Consider the following 10721-nt stretch of genomic DNA (forward strand, 5'->3'; position numbering starts at 1 on the left):
GGGCGTGTCTGCGTTGGCTGACCTGCACATGTCCCGCTTGCGTCTCCAGGCCGCTGAGCGATGTCGTACGCCCTCTGCAGGACAAACACAGAACAGCACCTTCCTGTTAGCACGGGCCAATGATGACTTTTTTTTTTATGCCTTCCACACAAGAAGAGGGCAAGCACACTTTTCGGGATTTCAATCTGCAACCTCTCAAAAAAATCAGTAGCTGTCGAACTGTCAATTCTTTTGCATTCTGATCATCTTTGATTCTGGTCTTCTTCTTCTTCCAGGGCTGGCTGCATGGCGGGAATTCTCACACGCATGCACACCCTCATACAGTGTCTTTGGGGGTCTGTTTTTGTGAGATGTGTGTGTGAATGGTTTTGTTGTTGGTTGCTAGTAAACGCTTCATCAGGCAAACACAAAGCGGCAACAACAAGGCCCCCACTGTCTGACCGAGCCCCGATGCCGGACCCCGGGCCGACCTCATCAGAACAGAGAAGCAGCTCTTATTTCAAGAGCAAGTCAGCCCCGCCCACCCCAAGTTTTTTCTCGACAATCAGAAGTTGCGTCAGTGTAAACGCGTCGTTGGAACCAATTGCGTTTGTGGGACAGCAATGAAGCAGCAGCTGGCAGCCATTTTCATCCATCTGGGGAGGCGGCCATTTTACCACTTTGTTGTCCACTGAAAATGACATCAACACAGCGGCACGCATGTCTCATGACATCATCGTCAGCACTGGTCGGACATCTTGGGACAGGGGACTGCTCGGCTTGGCTGCGCTGGCAATCAATCTCTGGTTACTCGCTGACGGAATTAAAAACACAATGGTTTATTACAGAACTTATTAACGTGGCTGTAATTCAGGCAATTGTTTTGTTTTTGGAAAAACATGGCATAATTGTTCGGGTCATATCTGAAAAAAAATGAAAATGGGTTGAGAATTTGGGAGAGTTGAGCAATCGACAGTTTGACATTTGATTGTCATGTTGTGATTGCTCGAGCAGCCCTGTCCCAAGATGGCTGCCATGTGGTGACGTTTCTTCCTATTGGCTCACAGCGCGTACCAGCCATCCGGTAATGGTGGGCGGATCAATCCAAATATTATCCATACCAAGTCAGTATTGATACTGGATCAATACTGGCACTATAATATCGATCTGGTAGTTTAGTTTCAGTTTGGCTCTTATGCACTGCTGCAGTTTGGTCATTATGACAGATAACAGGCATTTTTGGATCCCTCCAGTATTTTGTGTGCCCTCATGTGACTTATAGCATCTCATCTTTGTAGTAGTTTGCATGAAAACGTACATTATTGTACTGGAAAAATATAAATAATATAGTTTTTTTTTTAGATTTGTTGTTGCATGATAATCTTTCACATCTTGTTTAGGTTGAAAAAGAAGTGAAGAAGGCAGAATTTGAGGTTTCACTTTGTTTAGAAAGTAAAAAAAAAATGTTATGGTTGTAATGTTTTTGCGTGGGAAAAACATTGATAGCATATTTTCTATTTATTAATAAACTTCATTCTAATGTCATGTGTTTAAAAAAGAAACAACACAAAAATACTTAAATGTTGAAAATTTATTGTGAATAAGCAATCATCGAGATACCTTAATTAAAAAAAAAATTATATACCATAATTTTCCAAAAAGTATAGATATCGGTATCGGTGATAGTGGCCCCGTATTTACATGGTATTGGATCGCTACCAAAATTTGCAGTAACGCACACCATCCGCTCTTCATATCTACGGCGGCCTCAAAGTAATGACCAATCACCTGCTTCTACGAGTGGTCATGTGACGTTTGCACGGCGATGTCATTTTCAGTGGACAACAAGTGGCAAATGGCCGCCCCCTCAGATGGATCAATCAATCAATCAACTTTATTTATATAGCACCTTGCATACATTCAAAATGCAACTCAAAGTACATCCATAATACAATTATATTAAGACACACCCAAAACCCAACAAACACATGAAAACCACAACATGGCGGGGCACAGAAGTACACTGTAAGGAAAGGCACCCAGGAGGAGTTCATTCACAGTGAAATGGATGAAGACCAGCCATCCCTCTCACTGTGGAGGGTCCCCATGAGAAAACACGGGGATGAAAATGGTTGTCTGCCGCTCCTTTATTCCTCCTCCACAAATGCAATATTCGTTCCAAAAATACACTTGGCTGCATTCAATTGATTATTGTCAACATTTGAGGCTTGACTTCCCCTTTTGGTTTGTGTGTGCATGCGTGTATTTTTAGCTGGAGGATTTTCTGAGGAACTCAATTAGTCTTTAATCTGCTTTGTTTATCACTCAAGCTGCTTCTTCCTCTCGCTGTGCGCGCTTGCGCTTATGCAACCACACCTTGTGTGACTCACCGATGCACAAATGACAACTTTGCTTTGTTGTCCTTTTGAAAGAATCTTCCTACAAAAGTAGCATTAGCACTGTTTTGCTCAACAAATTGTTGCCAAGCTAAAACAACTAGCATTAGCATTGCATGTCCTGCGTCTCCCTTTGGGGGCCAGCAGCCACTTCCGACACATGCGTGGTGGTGGTGGTGGTGGGGTCCCTGACAGGCCAGGCAGGTCCTCGCATGCCTCGGAAGCGCTTCGTCCCCACGTAGTAAGTGTGGCCGTCACTTCACTCGAGCGCAGGCACAGTCTGTCGCTCACTCGGCAACAACCAATCAACAGCCAGTGTCGGAGGGTGGCTGAACATACCGCCATGGTCCAAGAGAAGCGGAGCAATGTCGGCTACCAAAATGTGCTTATAGCACAGGCAAAGAAACGACTGGACCAGACAAGTGAAGCCACCAGCGGCCATCTTACGTTCCCACTCACTAAGGCTAAATCAATGGTGCGTCCGCCCGTCTGTCTGCGCGACCAAACAATAGTGGTGGGCTAATGATCCAAACAGTATTGATATCTGCTTGATACTGGCACAATAATATCGATCTAGTAGTTTAGTTTCAGTTTGGCTCTTTTAGTAGATTGCCTTAACACAAACAGTAGTGTACTTGAAAAATAATTTGTTTGGTATGTTGTTTCATATTTGGTGCAGGATAATCTTTAACATATTGTTTATTTAGCTTGAAAAATATCCACAAAAGAAGTGCAACAAAAGCAGAATTTTTAGTTTTAATTTAATTTTGAGTTACTTTATTTTGTATTATCAAATTGCTTATTCACAATCAAATTTCAGCCTTTAAGTGTTTTTGTGTTTTCATTTTTAAACAAAGGACAAAATTAGGACAAAGTTTATTGATAAATAGAAAATAAATTATTATTATTCGTGTTGTTCCAATACCGTTTTTTGGCCCCCGATATCGATTCCGATACCCAACTTTGCAGTATCGGCCGATACCAATACCATACCGATACTTAAGGTTTGTTTTCCTCACCATGAAAAATCTGTCCTGCCATTGGTTCATTGCATTCAAGGGCCAATAGGATATCTTAGATCGGCATGCAGTGAACATGTCACATATCAGTGAATGTCATGCACGAGCAAGACACAAGATGCTGCATCCAAAGTCCTATATTAGCGTTGGAATTAATGGTACCGGCATGTTACTTGTGAGTACTCACCGATACCAATACCACTGCTTTAATGCAGTATCGGCGCATCCGCTGAAACCAGTATCGATATCGGCAGATACACTAATTTTATCCTTTATATCCTTTATACTTTATCACTTTCCCCCAGAAATATTGCAACCATAACAAAATATATTTTTTAACTTTCTTAAGGTGCATAAAGTGATCATATGAAAAGAAATGTAAACAAATACTTTATCATATACTGTTCAGAAACTACAAATAGAAAACATAACTAAAAATTCTGCCTTCATCACTTCTTTTTCAACCTAAACAAATTATGTTAGAGATTATAGTGCAACAACAAATGTAAAACAAAACAAAACAACATACCCCAAAAAATTATTTTGGAAGTACAATACTGCATGTGTTCATACAATCAAAGATGAGACGCTAAGTCACGTGATGGAAACGCACGACTGTGATGTGCCTGTTATCTCTTTGACCAAACTGCAGCAGTGCATAAACGAGCCAAATTAAAACAAAATTACGAGATCGATATTATGGTGCCAGTATCGAGCTGATATCGAAACCGACTTGGTATCGATAATATTGATATTAGAATCGATCACATGTGCACGTCCACGTCAACACCTCAGAATGGACCGCAAAGTCATTCGAACGTCGTCGTCGCCCAGTCCAAAGTGTTTACTCAAAATGGGCAGTTTGACGCTTGCGAACGTTTCTTAAAAAGTGAAGTTCGCTTGGATGAAACTTTTACATTCAAAACAGGCAAAAGTTTTGTTTTTTTCCCCAAAAAACATTATATAGGAACATTTTTTTTTCTTCAATACATTTTAATTGACACCAACAAACACCACGCAAAACAACAACAACAACAACTGTTGTTGTGGTGATTAGCTATGCCTATGCTAACACTAAACTGAAGGCAGGGAAGACGTGACGGACCTTTTTCCCGTGAGACGCTCCCATGGTCCCGGCAGCAGGCGGCTGGGGGGGGGGGCTTCTTCCCTCCTCTCTCGCTCCCTCTCGCTGGCTGTCAGCAGGAGTTTTTGCTCTCGTTCGCTCTTCCTCCTCCCTCCCTGGCGCGGGACAACGTGCTGGACACTGAGGAAGAGGAGGAGGAGGAGGAAGAGAAGGCCACCTGTCCCCATCCTGACTTTCTGCTCAGTGTCCTGTGAAGGGATTAAAGTTCAGTGCTGCAAGTAATTTGATTACCTGCAATAGCGACTAGGGATGTAACGATATCCAAACATCACAATACGATATTATCACGATTTGAAGGTCACGAGACGATAATTATCACGATATTGTGGGGAGGTTGGCGATATGAAAGAAGGTCACAATACTGTAAAAAATTAGCTCATACAACAACAACAACACGCATACAACATTGTGTTTTTTACATAACAGCAATGAAAAATATAAAAACATTATATATATATATATATATATATATATATATATATATATATATATATATATATATATATATATATATATATATATATATATATATATATATATATATATATATATATATATTAGGGGTGTGAATTGCCTAGTATCAGACGATTCGATTCGTATCACGATTCACAGGTCACGATTCGATTCGATACCGATTAATCCCGATACGAATTTACAAGTCGATTGTTTTCACTCAAATTTAGAAAATACTAATCAGTAAACTTGTAGAGTGTAAGATTTGTATGAAAATGTATTATTTATTCATCTGAAACTTCAGTTTTATACAGGTTGTAATCTGTTTCATGTTTGAACAGCATTAAAATAAAATATTAAGGCTTAATGTTCCGTTCATATAACATTCTTCCATGCTTAAGGTGTGAACCCGAACCTGAAGTAAGACGTTTTGTTGAATATTTTTCCATTAAAAATGGAAGTTTCAAAATCGATTCAGCCGCCTATTGAATCGATTCGAGAATTGCGCGATGTAGTATCGCGATATATTGCCGAAGCGATTTTTTTTTTAACACCCCTACTATATATATATCCATCCATCCATTTTCTTGACCGATTATTCCTCACAAGGGTCACGGGGGGCTGCTGGCGCCTATCTCAGCTGGCTCTGGGCAGTAGGCGGGGGGAGAACATGCAAACTCCACCCAGGAAGGTCCGAGCCTGGACTCGAACCGGAGACCTCAGAACTGGGAAGCGGACGTGCTAACCACTCGACTACCGTGCCGCCCTATCTATATATATATATATATATATAATAACACCCCTAATAGCGACTAGGTAATCGATTACATGATCGGCTGCGGTGTGATGCTTTCTCTCAAAATATCCCACAATGCATCTCAAAAACTGTCGCCAGCAATGACAGTGACGAAAAAAGCAAGAAAATCACAGCATGCATTGCAGCCATTCAGAAAAATGACGATGAAAAATGAGAAATTTGTCTTGACCAACATGTCCAAATCAATCGTCCTGCCACTGAAAGTAAGAGATGCGCCAGTCGCCTCTTCAAAGACGTCAGGAAGATTCGCGTACATGTGACGGTGAGGAAAGTGAAAATTTATTTGTTCTTTTTTTCTTTGCTGGTGGCAGATCTATCAATATCACATGTCCAATCCCGAGGAGCAGCCACTTGCGCAAGGTCATTGCTCGGCACAGTGAAATTGTATTGTTTGTTCTCTATTCCCGACCTATAATCATTTTGTTGTGCAGTAGCGCTCTCATACAGCACAAACAACTGAGCATAAATTAGTCGACTGGCCACCTAATTAGCTATTTTAATGCTATACGCTAAATCAATATTTGATAATAGGGATGTAACGATAAGGGCAATATCGGGATATTGTGATATTAAAACTGCCACAATATCATCGTCATCATGTTCATAATATTTAAAAGGAACACATCTGTTAAAAAAAAAAGTCAGGTTGATTTCCATTTGTGCAGTTCTAGTACCCTCTAGTGGCTGGTTTATTAGTGCAATTTAATTTTCATTAGGGATGTTTTGGCATTCTATGTTTCAAATCTATGCTAATTGTCAGATGAAGGAGAACCTAATTTGCTTGTGAAGCGATCAATGTGTGCTTGCATTAGCAAGTGCCTCAATATTGTTATTTGAGATTATAGGTGGTTTATATGCATTGCTGTTATGTACAAAACCACAATATTGTGCTTTTCTTTGTATGAGCTCTTTTTTTCACAATATTGTGATCTTTTTTAAATATCGCCAACCCCCACAATATCGTGATAATTAGCGTATCGTGACCTTCATATTGTGATAATATCGTATCGTGATGTTTATATATCGTTACATCCCTAGAAATAGTCCTGCAAGTTGGCTGGGGTCACCTAAATAATTGTGTTCAAAAGAGTGATACATTTTCATCACAATACTCCTTTCTGAAAAAAGTCAGAAGCCATGCATGCGGGGCGCCGTGCAGTGATACGAATGAACAGAAAATTAGTGGCTGGTGGTAATGGCGTCTGACCTTTTTCAGAAAAGGAGTTTAATGATGCGAATGTATCACTCTTTTGAACACAAATTGTTTTTAGAAGAAAAACGCTTTATTTCCGAGACCCCAGCCAACTTTCTGGACTATTTTCCTCTCGTCCAACACCGGACCAGAACTCGTGTCACAGAACGCTGTCAGGGCTAAGTCAGTGCTGATCGCACACACTGGAGGTGAGGATGAAATTGAGATTCATGTCAAAAAATCCGAACTATCCCTTTAAGTCCAATGCTTGTCAATGAGTGGATAGATTTCGTTTACCAAATTGACCGTCATCTTGACTTGTGACGACATCTCGGAATTGTCAATAGCACAAAGTGTCCTCCCCCCCCTTCACCCCTCCCTCGGAGCACTTTCCCCCAAAATGTCTATGCATGCCACTGTTTGCTACACTGGCTGGTGTCAATGTTTCCAATGTTTTTTGTTGACAATGTGCAGCAATGAAACGACACGAAAAGCTTGGCCGGTCACCCGGGCCGACGTGACGCCGACCACAACTTGAGTGCGATGGACAATTTGGATCCGTACAACTACAACAGCGAGACGAAAGTGCTGCCCGGCGTGATGTTCAAATATCCATCTTCAAAAACATCACGTGAGGAAATGAGTAAGGATGCACGACAATGCTATTTTCATCCGATACCGATAAACCGATCATTTAGAAAGTGCCAATGTCAATAACCGATAAGTATTCACAATTAACTTGAATACAAATTAGGGCTGCCTAATATTGGAAAATCATGCGATATGCAATAAGGTTGCTGAATATAGCGATATCGATATTATTGCGATATTTAATGTGCATCGAAAGAAATGACATTTTTTTATTATCTAATGAAAGAATTACATTTTTTTCATGCAGCAAAATAAGCAAACTCAATATGATCTTAGTTAATTGTAATGTGACTAGGGATGTAACAATATCCAAACATCACGATACAATATTATCACGATATAAAGCGTACAATACGATAATTATCACGATATTGTGGGGAGGTTGGCGATATTTAACGAAGGTCGGGATATTGTAACTTAAAAAAAAAAGAAGACAATATTGCATTGCATTGCATCATATGCATTGCTGTTATGTACAAAAGCACAATATTGTGCTTTTGTACATAACAGCAATGCATATGAACCATCTACAATCTCTGATAATATTGAGGCACTTACATGTTGCTTACATGCTCGCAAACAATGAGCTCCTCCACACATTGACGCGGTTCACAGGCATATTACGTTCCCCTTCATCTGACAATTAGAGTAGATTTTAAACATAGAAGGCCAAAACATCCCGAATGAAAATTGCACTACAAAACTAGACACCAGGGGGTGCTAGAACTGCACAAATGGAAATCAACCTGACTTTTTTTTTACAGATGTGTTCCTTTTAAATATCGTGAACATGACAACGACGATATTGTGGCAGTTTTAATATTACGATATCACGATATTGCCCTTATCGTTACATCACTAGTAATGACCTCTCGATAATGTTCATATTTGGATATTGGATGGTGGTGCACATTTAGTTAGCGTCTGACAGGTCAAATTCCATATGAAACTTATTGCATGCCTTTCCGATATGCATATTGCATGAGCCAATATCGCGAAATCAATATATTTTCGATATATTGTGCAGCCCCAATACAAATATACTTTCAGGTCCTACTTCACTTCACAAATATGGCACTTTACTGTACTGTAATTTTACATATTTAATTCAATCTCTGGTGTAATAACCTTATTTATTGATTGATAGAATTTGTCATTTTTATTTATTATTATTATTATTATTATTATTATTATTGTTGTTGTTGTTGTTGTTGTTGTTGTTGTTGTTGTTGTTGTTGTTGTTGTTGTTATTATTATTAATTAAAGCACGTCCGCCTCCCAGTTCTGAGGACTCCGGTTCGAGTGCAGGCTCCGGCCTTCCTGGGTGGAGTTTGCATGTTCTCCCCGTGCCCGCGTGGGTCTTCTCCGGGTACTCCGGTCTCCTCCCACATTCCAAAGACATGCATGGCAGGTTAATTGGGAGCTCCGAATTGTCCCTAGGTGTCCGTGTGAGTGTGTATGGTTGTTCGTCTCTGTGTGCCCTGCGGCTGGCTGGCAACCAGTCCAGGGTGTCCCCCGCCTACTGCCCAGAGCCAGCTGAGATAAGCGCCAGCACCCCCCGCGACCCTTGTGAGGAATAAGCGGTCAAGAAAATGGATGGATGGATTATTAATTCAATCTCTGGTATGATAACCTTATTTATTGATTGATTGAATTTTTATTTTTTATTTTGTTTTTATTCTTCTTCTTCTTCTTATTAATTCAATCTCCGGTGTAATAACCTTATTTATTGATTGATTGAATTATTTTATTTTATTTTTATTATTATCATTATTAATTCAATCTCTGGTATGATAACCTTATTTATTTATTGATTGAATTTTTATTTTTTATTTTATTTTTATTCTCCTTATTATTAATTCAATCTCCGGTGTAATAACCTTATTTATTGATTGATTGAATTTTTATTTTTTTATTTTATTTTTATTATTATTATTATGAATTCAATCTCTGGTATGATAACCTTATTGATTGATTGATTGAATTTTTATTTTTTATTTTATTTTTCTTCTTCTTCTTCTTATTATTATTATTATTATTATTATTATTATTATTATTATTATTATTATTAACTCAATCTCCGGTGTAATAACCTTATTTATTTATTGATTTAATTATTATTATTATTATTATTATTATTATTATTATTATTATTATTATTTCAATCTCTGGTATGATAACCTTATTTATTGATTGATTGAATTTTTATTTTTATTTTATTTTTATTATTATTAATTCAATCTCTGGTGTAATAACCTTATTTATTGATTGATTGAATTGTTTTTTATTTTATCATCTGTTCTTATTGCTACTGGAAATGTAAATTTCCCAGAGGGAGCCATCCCAAAGGGATCAATAAAGTCAAGTCTAAGTCTAAGTCTAGAGGTCTAACAAATACATTGAAACATTGTGTAAACTTGACTTGTATGTAAAGCACCATGAAGCTGAATTTTATTGATATGAGCCACAAGCACAACAGATGGACCAATGTGGCATGTTGATTATTTATTATCTGGTTTATCTGTATGAAATCAAATTGGTTGATAATTGCGGATATTTATCGGCCACCGATTTTATCATGCATCCCTAGAACCGAATGAGAACTCAATCCCAGCTGGCAACAGCGTCGCCTCGGTTGCTCGCATGCAAACATCAACGATGGCGACGGTGACGTCAAGAGCATCAAAATTCCAAAATTCAATTCTGCTTGAAGAAGATGGCTCAAGTGACGATGTTTGCACGACAAACATCGTATTCATGCTGCTAACTGCTCCCTCCAGGCAACTTTTGTTTGGATGGGCAACGCACAGGCACGTGCGTGCGTGAGTCACTCGAGAACATTCAACAGCCGCAGGACGTGCAAACGTCCCCAAGGAGGAGAATATAAAGAAGGACGAGCGACCGATTCTGACCAACACCACAGCAAGAAGACCAGCAAGAGGAAGACGATGGCCTTCGCAATTATTCATGGTGATTGATTGTATTATTATTATTTTTTATTATTATCTGTTCTTATTGCTGCTGGTCATGTAAATTTCCCAGAGGGAGCCATCCCAAAGGGATCAATAAA

General features: G+C 39.0%; 1 protein-coding gene across 1 annotated transcript in view; it reads right to left on the reverse strand.

Moving 5' to 3' along the window:
- Positions 1-4705, reverse strand: part of LOC144004815 (uncharacterized) — a 237131-nt gene extending 232426 nt beyond the window's left edge. Inside the window, exons 1-2 of the mRNA XM_077502384.1 lie at positions 4500-4705; positions 22-74 (exon numbers count right to left, since the gene is read on the reverse strand). Coding sequence (XP_077358510.1) covers positions 22-74; positions 4500-4705 — 259 coding nt within the window. The remainder of the gene's footprint in view (positions 1-21; positions 75-4499) is intronic.
- Between the last annotated feature and the right edge of the window lie 6016 nt (positions 4706-10721).

The sequence above is a fragment of the Festucalex cinctus genome, chromosome 17 (genome assembly GCF_051991245.1).
Source record: "Festucalex cinctus isolate MCC-2025b chromosome 17, RoL_Fcin_1.0, whole genome shotgun sequence".
Taxonomy (NCBI): Eukaryota; Metazoa; Chordata; class Actinopteri; order Syngnathiformes; family Syngnathidae; genus Festucalex; species Festucalex cinctus.